Source organism: Hemiscyllium ocellatum, chromosome 12 (genome assembly GCF_020745735.1).
Source record: "Hemiscyllium ocellatum isolate sHemOce1 chromosome 12, sHemOce1.pat.X.cur, whole genome shotgun sequence".
Taxonomy (NCBI): Eukaryota; Metazoa; Chordata; class Chondrichthyes; order Orectolobiformes; family Hemiscylliidae; genus Hemiscyllium; species Hemiscyllium ocellatum.
Window position 1 is genome coordinate 63815673 of NC_083412.1, and position 15635 is coordinate 63831307.

The following is a 15635-nucleotide window of genomic DNA, read 5'->3' on the forward strand; positions in this document are numbered from 1 at the left end:
CCAATTTCAGTTTTAGTCTTCGTTTCCTTAAGAGACAAATGGTCAATTCCTTTTCTTAGTTTCCCTTTAACATTTTCCTGCATTTACCTGTTCAAATCAATCAATCAATCTCAGGCTGACAAAGTTTCTGTATTACAGTCATGCAATCATACATAAATGTCTTTATGTGAACGGCAAGTGTCTTTTCCATAGAGTGGGGGAAATCAAAACTAGAGGGCATATTTTTAAAGAGAGAGAAATATTAAAGAAAAAGATACAAGGGGCATTTTTTTTAAAAAGAAAAAAAAAGTGGTTTACATGTGGAATGAAGTTTAAAGTAGTGATGGAAGTGGGTACAGTTATAATGTTTAAAAAACATCAAGATAAGCACATGAATAAGAAATGTTTGAAGGGATACGGGGCCAAGCACAGGCAAGTGGGACTACTTTTGTTTGGCATTATAGTCAGCATGAATTGTTTGGACCTAAGGGTCTGTTTTTGTGCTATATGACTATACATACTTAACGAAATTGGATACCCAAGTCTATTTTCGTTCAACAATGCCCATAATGGATTGGATTCACACATGATCACTGAAGAATGTAAGAAATGGTGTTACAAAAACAAATTACTGGAGAAACTCAGTAGGTCTGACAGCATCTGGAGAGAAAGCAGAATTAACGTCTAAAAACAAAACACAGTCAGAAGCGTTCAAACCTAAAGTTGAGACATAAATTCTTTACAAGCTTGCCTTTTGTTGAGTTACAAAGCTTTAAGTTTCAATTCATGATACCTGCTACTAAATCTATTATAAAACAAGAATTCAAGATTAAGGGATGAAGTTAACAAGGCATTTAAAGTGATTAAAACAAGTGAGCTTAAGCTCAAAAAAGTGAAGGCAAGCTGTTTAGGATGGTCAGGAATCATTTATTCATGTAAAGAGGTAATGAAAATTTAACGGTCAGAGGTTATATCAATTAACAATTTAAAAACTAAACTACAGATTTTTTTAAGGTAATGAAATCGATGAGTATGGAATCAAGGTGGGTAAATTCAAAGAAAAACTAGGATTCATGGAGTCATACCTGACAGAAACAGGCCCTTCGGTCCAACTCATCTGCAGCAGACATTTCCACTCTGTACAAAAAGGTTACCCCCTTAGGTCCCTTCTAAATCTTTCCCAACCCCTCTCACTTTAAACCTATGCTCTCTAGTTTTGGACTCCCCTATCCAGGGAAAAAAGACCTTGTCTTTGTACTCTATCCATGCCCCTCATGATTTTATTAACATCTAAGATTACCTATCAGCCTTCAACACTCCGGAGAAAAAAAGCCCTAGCCTATTCATCCTCCTGCTATATTACAAACCCTCCAGTTCCAGCAATGTCCCTGCAAATCTTATCTGCACTCTCAAGTTTAACAACGTCTTTCATGTAGAAGAATTGTACACAGTATTTAAAAGTGGCTCCAATATCCTGTACAGCTGCAACATGACCTCCCAACTTCTATACTCGATGCATTGACCAACGAAGGCAAGTGTGCCAAACGCCTTCTTCACTACCGTCTGTAAGAGAATCCACTTTCAGGGAACTATGCACCTGCACCCCTAGGTCCCCTTGTTTGGCAAGATTCCCCAGGCCCTACCATTAGTTGTACAAGTCCTGCCTGGTTTGCCTTCCTAAAATACAACACCTCACATTTATCTAAATTAAATTCCATCTGCTTTCATGATACAGGTATCTCAAAACACTAATGAAACACTGACATGAAATCAGTTGTAATGCAGAATGTTGTCAGCCAATTTACACATAGCAAACTCCCAAAAGCAGATGAACATGCATACGTGAATTAGGAGTAGGCCATTCAACCAAAGAGGCTTAGCAAACAACAATATGTAAATGACTGAATAATCTTTGCAACTCAGGGGCAAATATCAGCTAGGGAACAAAGAGTTAAGATGCATGTGAGCCATGATTTAATTGATAGAGAATGACTTCCAGAATACAAATGGTCTATGTGTGTATGCTCAGTTTTCACGTCCAAATGAAAGAACCTTGCCCTACAGTTACATGTAGGTAAAATACTCCATCACACTAATCATCACTGGCCAAAACCATATCCTATCATTTATCAATGATCCACAAGACACCCGAGGTCACTACCATAATGAATTTAAACTTTAAATCTCAATTCTGTAATATTGACAAATATTGTGATATAGCTTAACTCCTAAAAGCTATAATACACATGACAAATTAAAAATTACTTTCCACAAATGTACAATTGAAGTGTGCTTCTTACCATAGTGATTAGCACAACTTGTTATTGAAATATATTGAATATTTTGGTAACCTTTTTATTGCTAAGGACAAATGCATCTGACAACACATGTACAGGTGTCTTCTATTTCACTCATCTTATTTCATGATTAAGTAGACATGGAGCAATAAAGCAAAAGAAAAAAAATCTCAGAAGTAAAATAAAAATATTGGGGAATCCTTGGTGGAAACTGAGTATTACTGAAGCAAAAACAACCCCAATCACGTTTTAATTTGAACAGACCCAATACACATTGTGCACAAACTCATTAAAACTAAGCTACTGCATATACATTGAGTAGAGGTAATATCACTCCCAGCATTTAAATTTGTTTTAATAATGTTAATAAATAATTTGTTAATAAAATTTGCTAACTAAATTAAATAATTTCAGTATTACAGAATGGAACAACTTTCACTTTAAAAATCTTTAGTGGATATTGCGAATAGATGCACAATTAAGTTATCTTTCTAGTAACCCAACAGCCAAGAAAGGTTTCTTCGCATAATGAAAAACCACCACTGAGGTGCAAAGGTTGACTTTTTAGAACCAACATTAAACTTTTCATATGTTGAAATGAGAATGCATTCAGTGAACACCTATTATTTGAACATAATTTTAATGAATGACTTTAAAACAAAGTGGAAGGAAGCCTTAAGTACAAATATGATTCACAATTGTTTCCTAAGTGTACAAAACATCTAAAACCATTTTAAAAGGAAGACAAACCAAAGGATTCAAAGCAGCATTGTAATTTCTGTATCCCTATGAAATATACATTATAAAAAAATCTGATTGGTTCAATGTATACCTTGCTTTTACCAGAGTTAAGTACAAACTGGCAGAGCATATTTAAGCTGTACATAGATCACAGAATCTCTACAACGTGGAAGCAAGCCATTCGATCCATCAAGATTACACCAACTCTCTGAAGCACATCCCACCCAGACCCACCCCTTAGTCTATCCATGTAACCCTGCATTCCTCATGCCAATTTCACCTAACCTACACAACCCTGGACAAGTTGACATGGCCAATCCACATATCCTGCACATCTTTGTACTGTGGGAGGAAACCAGAGTACCCAGAGGAAACCCATGCAGACATGGGGAGAATATCTATGTTGAGTTTGCACAAGTGCCCAAGGGTGGAATCAAATCGAGGTGCCCGGCACTGTGAAGCAAGAGTGCTTACCACGTAGCCACCATGCCACTCCAATCTGAACGGGATTTTCCATCAAGCCTCTTTTCCATGCACCTCCAACTTCATTCCACATACAAAATAATCAAGCTTAAGTACACCTTTATCTTATTGTGTGCAATTCTAGTCTACTTCCTATCGGAAAAGATGTTTGAAACTTGAAAGGGTTCAGAAAGATTTACAAGGATGTGGCCAGGGTTGGAGGATTTCAGCTATGGAGAGGAGTAGAATAGGCTGGGGCTGTTTTCCCTGGAGCGTCGGAAGCAGAGGGGTGACCTTACAGAGGTTTATAAAATTATGAGGGGCATGGATAGGGTAAACAAAGTCTTTTCCCTAGAGTGGGTGAGAACTAGAGGGCATAGGTTTAGGGTAAGAGGGGCAGCTTTTTCCACAGAGGGTGGCACGTGTATGGAATGAGCTGCTAGAGGAAGTGGTGGAGGCTGGTACAATTGCAACATTAAAAAGGCATTTGGATAGGTATGTGAATAGGAAGGGTTTGGAGGAATATGGGCCAGGTGGCACTAGATTGCGTTGGGATATCTGGTTGGCATGGACGAGTTGGACCAAAGGGACTGTTTCTGTGCTGTACATCTCCATGACCCTATGACTTTAAATGGAATTAATAAGTATGTTTAAGCTTCTTTTTGCCCCATCTCTCTCCTCTCCACTCAGAAGAGGTTGAATGCTGGGAAGAGTTCAATGGTGTGTTATCTTTAAAGGGCTTTGTGTTTTGAAAGCAAGTGTTGCAAACTTGGAACGGAGTTGTCTGCCCTAAGACCGGCTAGCTGTTTTTTTAAAATTGGAATAGAAGCAGCACGAAGGGGTGGAGTCAAACTCCCACATGCCAGGATTTTAGCTTTAGCTTTTAGCAGTTGCAAGGGTCTTGAAGCCAGATGTGGAAGCTACTATTACTGTCAGATACAGCTAAAACCCTGGGTTCACTGCCTGCTGCTAGAATTGCATGTGAGACAATCTATTTTACTGAATGCGTCTGTGCCAAAGGTTTGTTTTAGGGATGTTACTAGATTAGAACAGTTAACACTGTAAAAATAAAACCAAAAAGAACAACTGGAACAATTTAACTCTACTGGAAAACTTAACAGAATAATAGATTATTTAACTACTAAACAGCAACAGTTCTAACATAGCATAAAAATACTGTGTTTTGTCAAACTACCCAGGTTTGAAGCAAATTGAATTGCATCCAGAACTCAGTATCTTTAAAAATAACAACAAGTCAGGGTCTAGGCAGTCTTCTTGATGTATTTTGAGGGGGCTTTTTTTTTTGTCCATAACAGATGTCAGCAATCCCTTACCACATTATCCAAGTGACTATTTGATAATGAACTTTATCAAACAAACAATCTAAACATTGATCACCTGATCTTCTCACCCAACATCTATATTCATGCACCTTTTGCTAAGTGACATTCAATAAAATTAGGTGAAACACTGGCTATCATTTAAATGTTCAAGATGAGGAATGTTGATATTAACGGAAGTATCTAATCACTGTCCCTTCACAATATTTTTAAGTTACCCATTTAAAAAAAAGTGTCATTTCAACTGAAATGGATTAGGAAGCCAATTGCTTTTTAAATAAAAAAGTGTCCACTCAGCAATCTTACTTGTGAAATTTTAGTGACTTTCATTACAATTGATAAGCTGAGGTAACAGATTGAAGAACTGAAAGATAACAAGGGCAAACCAGTATCTGATCATTTTTTTAATGAAGGTGGGAAACAATGAAGGAGCTACTGCATATCAAGAATGAACAACAACAGCCAATAAACAGGGTATTTTCTGAAATTAATTAATTTCAAACATTTAAGACATTAGGTGTTTATTGCTCTTTTAAATATCAACCTCTTTTCCTGTTTCCCAACATCAGCCATGATCAATGTTCTTCTCTTCTACTAGGGTACCAGAAGCCAAATGTTGGTAGAGTTTTCGATCATTGAGTTGCTGAAGCTGGATCAAATTCAGTGCTTAGAAGCAACTGCATATCATGACTACAATTTCCAGACAACAATTAAGAGCAGGAATTCTTGTTAATTTTCCTTGTCAAAACTGTAATGCTTAAATGCTATATCAACAGATTACCTAACTTGGCATAAATCAGCAATTGACCTTAGGACCTTTATAGCTCTCATGGAATCAATCACATCTTTTGAAATGTCTATTACAAAGACACACCTATTCAGCCAATTCCAGAGGCCAAGGTACTACACAGAAGGCTGCATGGTGTTACTGGCATGGATAGAGGATTCGCTGACTGGCAGAAGGAAAGGGGCACATGGAAAAGGACAACTTGGGGGGGGGGGGGGGGGGTAAAGGGAATGGGCACACGGAAGAGGACGATGACGATGGGGAAAAAGAGGCGCACAGAAGGAGGACAATGGTGGGGTGGGGGGACACAAAGGGAAAGTCGTGCACAGAAAAGGAGGATGGAGGGGCACACAGAAGAGGACGTTGACAGAGTGAGGAAAAAGGTTCCATGAAAGGAGGACAACGGGGGGTGGGGTGATGGGAAAGGGGCACACGGAAGGAGTACTAAGGGGGAAGGGCACAAAGGGAAGGGGCACAGGGACGAAGACGATGAATGGCGAGAGGGCAAAAGGAAGAGGGCGCACAGATGGAGGCAGCAGGGGGGCAAAAGGAAAGTGGCACACAGAAGAGGAGGATGGAGGGACGCGTGTCTGGGGGTTGGCAAGGGGAAAGGGTCGCACGAAAGCAAAGTGGTGCACAGAAGAGGAGAATGACGGTGGGGATTGAAGGGAAAGGAGCTCACGGAGGCAGGAGGCTAAAGAGAAAGGGGCACACCAAAGGAGGAGGACGAAGGGAGGTGCGAGGGGAAAGGGTGCACAGAAGGACGACGATGGGGGGGGGGGGGGGGGGGGGGGGGGAAGAACATGAAGGGAAAGAGTAACGGGCGCACAGAAGAGTTTGGGGGAGAAGGGAAGTGGTGCACAATAGATGAGGACAGCAGGTGCGAAGGGAAAGGGACACATGGAAAGAGGACAATGACGGGGGGCTTGAAGGGAAAGGGGTGAGGAAAAAGGGCACATGGAAGAGGAGGAGGGGAGGCAAAGCGATGGGGTGCACATTAGAGGAGGACATGTGGGCGAAGGGAAAGGGGCGCCCGGAAGAGGAGGATGAGAACGGGTGGGCGAAGGGAAAGGGGCGCAAGGAAGAGAAGGATGGGGGAAGGGAGTGCAAAGGGAAAGGGCTGCACGGAAGAGGACGACGGGGAAAGGGAAGGAGCATACAGTAGACAACAACAGGGGAAATGAAGGGGGTGGGGAAGGGAAGGGGCATACGGTAAAGGAGGACAGGGCGGAAGGGAAGGAACATATGGTAGAGTATGGGGGAAAAAGGGAAGGTGGGTATGGCAGAGGACGACGGGTGAAGGGGTACGGAAGGAGGTGCATGGGAAAGGGAGGGTAGGACAAGGGAAAGACGGCAAAGTACATGAGAAGTGTGAGATAGTCGGAGTGAGGGAGGAAGCACATCATCAATCCTTCATGTTACAAAAAATGGAAAATGGCCATTTGCCAGCTACCACAGATAACTGTTCTTTATAAATCTGAGCTAAGTTTTAAGATAAAGCTTTGGATTTTGGTGATCTCGCTCATTAAATTTGTTTTGCGAATTTGTACAATAGTAGGCCTATAAATCTACCCTCACTCAGTAGTTCCATACATTAACTTACAACTGTGGAAAATAAATCATTGGCAGAAAGCCTGGCCAACTTCCCCCCGCCCCCCCCCAAACTGATGGACTGAAGTCACTAGTAGCACCGCAGCCACTGTCTTAGTTGAGATCAATAAATTAGCAGAGACTATGGACCAAAGTTACAATTTCCTTGGTTGCATTAACTCATCTAAATGAAAGAGATTTTAACGAAATAACCCATAATGATTAATTTCTGCCAAGCAAAAGAAAAGGCAAGAGATGTATTCTTAGCCATGTTCTGTGCTGAAAATGAGAAATACTGTATCTCTATTGCTATGCCCCTTTCCTGATATACATGTGATGAAGTGATGTACATTGTTTTAAGGCTTTCTTTGAACAATCTGACTAAATTTGAATCTACAAAAAAAAATTTACAAAAAAAACAATAAAATTGCTTCAAAGTGATGTTGCAGTACACCAAATTAGCTTTACCCAATTATTTTGGAAGTTTAGAACATATTGTACCAGGATAGTTAGGATTTCTTAAAATTCAAATTTTTTTAATGAATGATTTGCCATTCCATTTCTCCATAAATTAAAATACATTTTAGACTCCAGACCTATCCTAAAAACATTGTTTTAGGTTTTAGGAATCAAACTGCAAAATTTTGGATTTCCAACTTTATAGTCAGTCAATTACAATTCTTTCATAATTGCTCTCAAAGTTATCCTAATTTTTTTATGTTTGTTATTGACAGTGACAACTTTAGGGGTTGCATATCTCCAGCAAGGTCTTCAAAGTGGTGTGGTTGTCTCATCACTTCATTTAGTGAATATTCTTACCTCCACTTTCCCCCCAATTGTTTGAACAGAGATATTTGTGAACTGCAGAAAATCAGGAGACTTTTAAAAGAACAGCAGATTCTGCATGACTCAACTCACATACACATTTATAACTGTATATAACATTCACAGTATTCTTGAGAACAAGACATTTAACATCCCTCTTGAATATATAAGGTGTACATTTAAAAGTAGAATCAGCACTTAGAAATTATGTTTTTACATTTTAAAAAAATTATATTGATTTTGGCTTACTCAAAATTTAAATCGACATGTTGAAAACTACTAATTGCACACCATTATAAACGTGCCAAATTCCTAACCATACCACACCTCTGCTTAACCTGGTGAACACGCAGACAGAGGAAAGGATAGAAATGCAACATAGGAATTAATTTAATGTCTACTGGTTATACAATAAAGTTATTCTGATATTTGCACTCTTCAGAAATTGTAAACTCCAATTCTAACATGAAAATTATTGTATTGATTTAATATTTCGAAACAATTGGAGTTAAAAGAAATAGTTCACAACTGGTTTATACACATTACTAAGCAGATTAAAGTTTTCCGTCTTTTTTCGATTTCAAATCGTTTGTGACCAGGAATCCTTTCGGCCATAAGCAGACAATCAGGCGAATCATTTCCAGGCTGGCCTATATCTTTTACGATTAGCACTGCATGTTAATTAACAAATACTGCTGGTCAAGAAATCGTTCGATTGACAATATTTTCAGGACGGGGGGAGGATTCTAAATAAAGAAAAAATGATTTGGAAAAAAAATGTACTTACTGCTGACTTTCATGCTCCCAAAAGCAGACGGCTGCTGCACAGGTTTGCAGCTCTCAGCAAAAGACGTTGTCCTGGGTCGACCACTCATGATTACTTTAAAGCGACATCTAATTTTTCAAACATATATATGTATTTTAAAAAGACACTTTTATATTCCTTTATTTTCGATCCCCTCTTAATTTTAATCCTGTCCACCTGGTTTCATCGCGCAAATTTCTCCCGGTCAAATTAGCTGTCTTTTTTAAAAAATATTTTTATAATAATCGTCAGAAATAAATCTGAAATGATTTCAGAGCTCTGTATTGATCTTGACTGAGCTCAATGCAGGATGGTGGTGGTGATGATGATGATGGTGGTGGTGGTGGTTCCTGCCATGGCGGCTCCTTCAGTTCAATTCAATCCTGAGATAATTTTTTTCCTTTTCCTAAAATTTCTCCGCTTATTTTTTTCAGATCTTAAAAGCCCAGTCGCATCGCTTTTAGTACACGGAAAAAAATTAAAACGATGTCTGAGGGAAAACCCGTGGTTTTACCCCAATTAAAACGGTTAAAACCCCTCCCTAATTCACTCGGCTGTCTTTGTACTTTTTTTTGCCTATCTCTTTCTCCCTCTCACTGCAGCTGTAACCTCTTGGTCAATCTAACTTGATGCCGGGCCGCAGTGATTGACATGTAAAAAGAACCATTCACGGATCGCGTCAAAGACGTCAGCGTCTCCTAGAGCGATGCGGAACCAATCGGTGAGGGGGTGTCGCTTGAGGTGCTTATCAAGTTCGGTTGACTGACAGCGACGGGGAAACGGGCCGACAGCCTCGGATTGCCCTTCCCCCGCTTCGTTTTTCTTCGGCAGCCAATGAAATCACGTCATCTGCCATAAGGTGGGGTGACGGAAAGGCACGAGCTCCGCGAAGCACTGGTGACGTTGTCCAATCGGAGCCCGAGGGAGGACCAATTCCGCCCTGACGACGAGCGTTGCCTGTGATTGGAAATCTTCAAACGCAGTTCAGGACAACAGGCAGCGGCCTCTAGCTCGGAGGACCTGATGGTGCGACTTATTGGACAGGTGCAGTCTATATTTAGTGCAAGAAAACATATTTGTATATAGAACCTATCAACACTCAACTAGGATGGCAAGAAAGAACAAATGATAGTAGTAAGTAATGTATAGGTGTTGTGTTTTTGAAAATACGATATTTTCTTCCTGCTCATACCTGAATCTATATGTAAACCAGCTGCAACAGGGAACAATCTATGCTACCCCGGAAAACGGTATCATGGAACATAAGGTTTTTTTTCTTGTTTTAAGGCTGATCATGAACGTCAGGCAGTGATTTGAATGGACCTTGCTCTCTGTTGGAGTTAACAAGAAATGCCTGATGAGCTATTCCACAAGTCATAAATTAAATGGACAAGATGTACTTCGCCCTATCGCAGACTACTATTGATTTCCAAGTAACTCATTATCTGAAGATGTGATTGTGATGTAGCTACATAACTCGTCTTGCTACAAACTAGTTACAAAGTGATTTGCAAATTTGTAACATTTATTAATAATGTTAGGTCTCGTAAACATTTCCGGCATGCACGTAAAATATATCTTCAGTAACATCCCTACCACCTATCATTCAAGTGATTAAGTAGGAATTTGGGAGACACGAGTGTTTGAAAAAGAGGTTGTCAAAAGCACGTTTTATTGTCACAGCTTGAAATTCCGCACAAACAATTATGACAAAAGTAGCCGTTCTTATGAATAGATTAGATTGTGATCTGAATTTCAGTGCAGTTAAATAGACCCATTGATGGCTCACCTCTTCAGGCTCGTTTTGGATCAGGAATGAAATACATGTGTAGAGAGTGAAGCAGTTTTGACAACAGAGATCTGAGTTTCTGGCATGAACCAAACAAGATGTTTTGTTCTTTCTGATACTGAACTGAGTAAAATTGTGATTTATATGGAACTTAGTTTGGACTGTTATAAATTTGATTGGTGAAATTATACAGTTAATTATCATCTGTGTGCATATAGCTGGTGAAATGTTTGTATGTTATATGATTTGAAATCAGCATGTAAATATAAAAGGACTAACAATAGCTTATTAAAAAAGACAATCAAAAACTGAGTTCAAAGTTGTTATGGAAACATAGGACAGGAGTAGACCATTTAGCATCTTGTGTCTATTCCTTTTACAGGTAATAGACAGTGGTGAGTTGGGGTGTTTATGAATAGGACTAGGATAGAATGAAACTGTAGAGATATATAAAGTAGATCTAGTTGGAGTTGTCAGCTGTACCACAGGCTGGTTCCACAGCAGGTTAATGACAACCTGAAATTTTAAAAAATCTTTATCTTAGATACTTAGAAAAGCAAAGTGAGTGTGATAAAATAAGAGATGGCTGCTAAGGAAAACTAATAGGGAGCACAAAGGAACTCTTAAAATGTTTTTAGTAATCCTGAAAAGAAATAGTTGAGTATCAGCAAAGAAAACTATTAGAGTCATAGAGATGTACTGCACAGAAACAGACCCTTCTGTCCAACTCGTCCAAGCCAACCAGATATCCCAACCTAATCTAGTCCCACTTGCCAGCACCCAGACCATATCCCTCCAAACCCTTCCTATTCATACATCCATCCAGATGCCTTTTAAAAATTGCAATTGGATAAATAGATAAGGTCTTTTCGCTGGGTTAGGGAAGTCCAGAACTAGAGGGCATAGGTTAAGCACCAGGGTCCCAGATTCGATTCCAGCGTCAGACCACTGTCTGTGTGGAGTTTGCACATTCTCCCTGAGTCAGCGTGGGTTTCCTCCGGATGCTCCAGTTTCCTCCCACAGTTCAAAGATCTGCGGGCCAGGTGAATTGGCCATGTTAAATTGCCCATAGAGGCATTAGTCAGAGGGAAATGGGTCTGGGAGGGTTACACTTTGGAGGGTCGGTGTGGACTTGTTGGGCCGAAGGGCCTGTTTCCACACTGTAGGGAATCTAATCTAATCTTGTATCAGCCTCCACCACTTCCTCTGGCAACTGATTTCATATACATACCACCCTCTGCATGAAAAAACTGCCCCTTAGGTCTCTATAATATCTTTTCCCTCTCACCCTAAACCTATGCCCTCTAGTTCTGGGCTTCCCTAACCCAGTCTATTTACCCAATCCATGCACTTCATGATTTTATAAGCCTCCATAAGGTCACACCTCAGCCTCTGACATTCAGGGAAAACAGGCCAATTAGCCTCTCCCCTATAGCTCAAATCCTTCAACCCTGGCAACATCCTTGTAAATTCTTTCTGAACCCTTTCAAGTTTCACAATATCCTTCCGCTAGGAAGGAGACTAAATTTGCCCGCAACATCCCAAAAGTGGCCTAAACATCATTCTGTACAGCTGCAACATGACTTCCCAACCACTATACTCCATATTCTGACCAATAAAGGAAAGCATACTAAACACCTTCTTCACTATTCTATCTACCGGTGACTCCACTTTCAAGGAATTATGAACCTGCACTCCGAGGTCTCTTTGTTCAGCAACACTCCCTTTTCCAAAATGCAGCACCTCACATTTAGCTAAATTAAACTCCATCTGCCACTCCTTGGCCCATTGGCCCATTTGATCAAGATCCTGTTGTAATCTGAGGTAACCTTCTTCACTGTCCACTACACCTCTAATTTTGGTGTCATCTGCAAACTTACTAACTATACCTCCTATGTTCACATTCATACTTTACATTACTTAAATGATGAAAAGTAGTGGACCGAGCACCGAACCTTGTGACACTCCACTGGTCACAGGCCTCCAGTCTGAAAAACAACCTTCCACTATCACCGTCTGTCTTCTAACTTAGAGCCAGTTCTGTGTCCAAATGGCTAGCTCTCCCTGTATTCCATGAGATTATTAGTGAGAAATGGATAGAGTTCTTTGGTGATGATTGGAGGTATGGAAGAAGTACAAGGCTTTGTAAATCTTTTACAAAAGTAAAAGTGGTTCCAAAGAGGAGAATTTTGAAGTGGTCTGAAGAGAGATAAAGCCAGGGAATTGTGTTTACAACCTGCACTGAAGACAGCATTTTAGTTTTCCTAGTTTTTATTTGCATGAAATTTCTGTTCATCTAGTCTGATAAATTATGCACAGTGGAAGAATTGGGGGATGTGGTGAAGCCAGACTGAGTATTGACAGTGTGAAAATTTATATTGTGTTTTCTGATTGTCACTAAGGGGCATCATGTGTGTCAGAAATAGGAGGATGGCCAAGAGTCTATCCTTGGAGGACATTAGAGATCAAAAAAAAATAGGGTAGGAAATAGGCAATTGCAGATGATTCACTGGCCACAATGTGGGCGGCATGGTGGCACAGCAGTTAGCACTGCTGCCTCACAGGGTTCAATTCCCGACTCAGGTGACTGACTGTGTGGAGTTTGCACATTCTCCCCGTGTCTGCGTGGGTTTCCTCCGGGTGTTCCGGTTTCCTCCCACAGTCCAAAGATGTGCAGGTCAGGTGAATTGGCCATGCTAAATTGCCCGTAATGTTAGGTTAAGGGGTAAATGTAGGGGTATGGGTGGGTTGCGCTTCGGCGGGTCGGTGTGGACTTGTTGGGCCGAAGGGCCTGTTTCCACACTGTAAGTAATCTAATTAAATAGCTAGATTGGAACCAAACTCATTCGGATGAACAATGATAAAAGGTTTGATTTGATTTGTTATTGTCACATGTACCTAGGTACAGTGAAAAGTTTTGTTATGCATGCAGTACAGGCAGATCATACCATACTAAGATCATAGGGTGACAGAACAGAGCAAGGAATACAAAGATACACAAAATTGCACAAAAAATATCAATATTCAATTTGAAATTTGAGAGGTCCATTCAGAAGTCAAAGACAACTGGGGAAGAAGCCATTCTTGAACCTGTTGATACTTGTGTTTAAGCTTTTTATCCTCTGCTTGATGGAAGAAATTAGAAGGGATTATAACTGGGGTCTTTGACATTGGGTGCCTTTCCAAGGCAGCGAAATATGTAAATAGAGTCCATAAATGGAAGGTTGGCTTGCGTGATGGTCTGGGTTGTGTTCACAACTTTCTCTAGTTTCTTACGGTCCTGGCCAGAGCAGTTGGCTTATCAAGCTGTAATATCTATTACAAGCTGTAACAGATAGAATGCTTTCTACAGTGTGAATGCAGAAGTGGCTCAAAGGTAGACAGAAGGTGATGGTATATGGTTGACTGGAGGCCTGTGACCAGTGGTGTGCCACAACAATTGGTGCTGGGTCCACTGCTTTTCATCATTTATACAAATGACTTACGAATAGGAAGGGTTTGGAGGGATATGGGCCGGATGCTGGTAGGTGGGACTAGATTGGGTTGGGATATCTGATCGGTGTGGACAGGTTGGACCAAAGGGTCTATTTCCATGCTGTAAATCTCTATGACTCTATGGCTTGGATGTGAACATAAGAGGTATTGTTAGTAATTTTGCAGATAACACCAAAACTGGAAGTGTAGTGAACTGCCAAGAAGGTTACCTCAGTACAATGGGATCTTGATCTGATGGGCCATTGGTCAAGGAGTGGAGTTTAATGAGGTGGAATTTAATTTAAATAAATGCAAGGTGCTACATTTTGGAAAGGCAAATCGGAGCAGGACGTATACACGTATTGGTAGTTTCCTGGGGAGTGTTTTCGAACAAAAAGACCTTGGAGGGCAGGTTCATAGTTCCTTGAAAGTGGAGCTGCAAGTAGGAAAGATAGTGGAGAATGTGTTTGGCCTTTTTTTTATTATTGGTCAGGGCATTGAGTGTAGGAGTTGAGAGGTCATGTTGTGACTGTACAGGATATTGGCAAGGCAACTTTTGAAATATTGTGTGCAATTCTGATCTCTGTCCTATCAGAAGGATGTTGTGAAACTTGAAACGGTTCAGAAAAGATTTAGAAGGATGTCGTCAGGGTTGGAAAATTTCAGTTACAGGTCAAGGCTGAATAGCTGGGGTTGTTTTCCCTGGAGTGTTGGAGGCTGAGGGGTGACCTTATAGAGGTTTAAAAAATCATGAGGGGCATAGATCAGATAAATAGACAAGGCTGGGGGAGTCCAGAACAAGAAGGCATAGGCTTGGGGTGAGAGGGGAATGATTTAAAAGGATCCTAAGGAGCAACTGTTCCATGCAAAGGGTGGTGCGTATATGGAATGAGCTGCCAGAGGGAGTGGTGGAGGCTGACACAGCATTTAAAAGGCATCTAGATGGGTATATGAATAGGAAGGCTTTAGAGGGATATGGGCCAAGTGCTGGCAAATGGGACTAGATTAGGTAAGGATATCGGGTTAGCATGGACAAATTGGATTGAAGGGTCTGTTTCTGTGCTGTACATCTCTGACTCTATCTGTAAAAGTTGATGAGAGTGACATACTGAATTTCCTTAGCCTCCTGAGGAAGAACATAGCACATAGAACAATACAGCGCAGAAAAGGCCCTTCGGACCTCTATGTTGCACTGACCTGTGAACTATTCTCAGCTCGTCCCCCTACACTATCCCATCATCCATGTGCTTATCCAAGGATTGTTTAAATCTCCCTAATGTAGCTGTGTTAACTACATTAGCAGGCATTCCACGCTCTTACCACTCTCTGCATAAAGAACCTGCCTCTGACATCTGTCCTAAATCTATCACCCCTCAATTTGTAGTTATGCCTCCTCGTACAAGCTGACGTCATCATCCTAGGAAAAAGACTTTCACTGTCTACCCTATCCGATCCTCTGATCATCTTGTATGTCTCTATCAAATCCCCTCTTAGCCTTCTTCTTTCCAATGAGAACAAACCTAAGTCTTTCAGCCTTTCCTCATAA

General features: G+C 40.6%; 1 protein-coding gene across 1 annotated transcript in view; it reads right to left on the minus strand.

The window, feature by feature from the left end:
* gsk3ba (glycogen synthase kinase 3 beta, genome duplicate a) overlaps nucleotides 1–9437 on the minus strand; it is a 178111-nt gene extending 168674 nt beyond the window's left edge. Inside the window, exon 1 of the mRNA XM_060833615.1 lies at nucleotides 8809–9437. Coding sequence (XP_060689598.1) covers nucleotides 8809–8896 — 88 coding nt within the window. The 5' untranslated portion in view covers nucleotides 8897–9437. The remainder of the gene's footprint in view (nucleotides 1–8808) is intronic.
* Between the last annotated feature and the right edge of the window lie 6198 nt (nucleotides 9438–15635).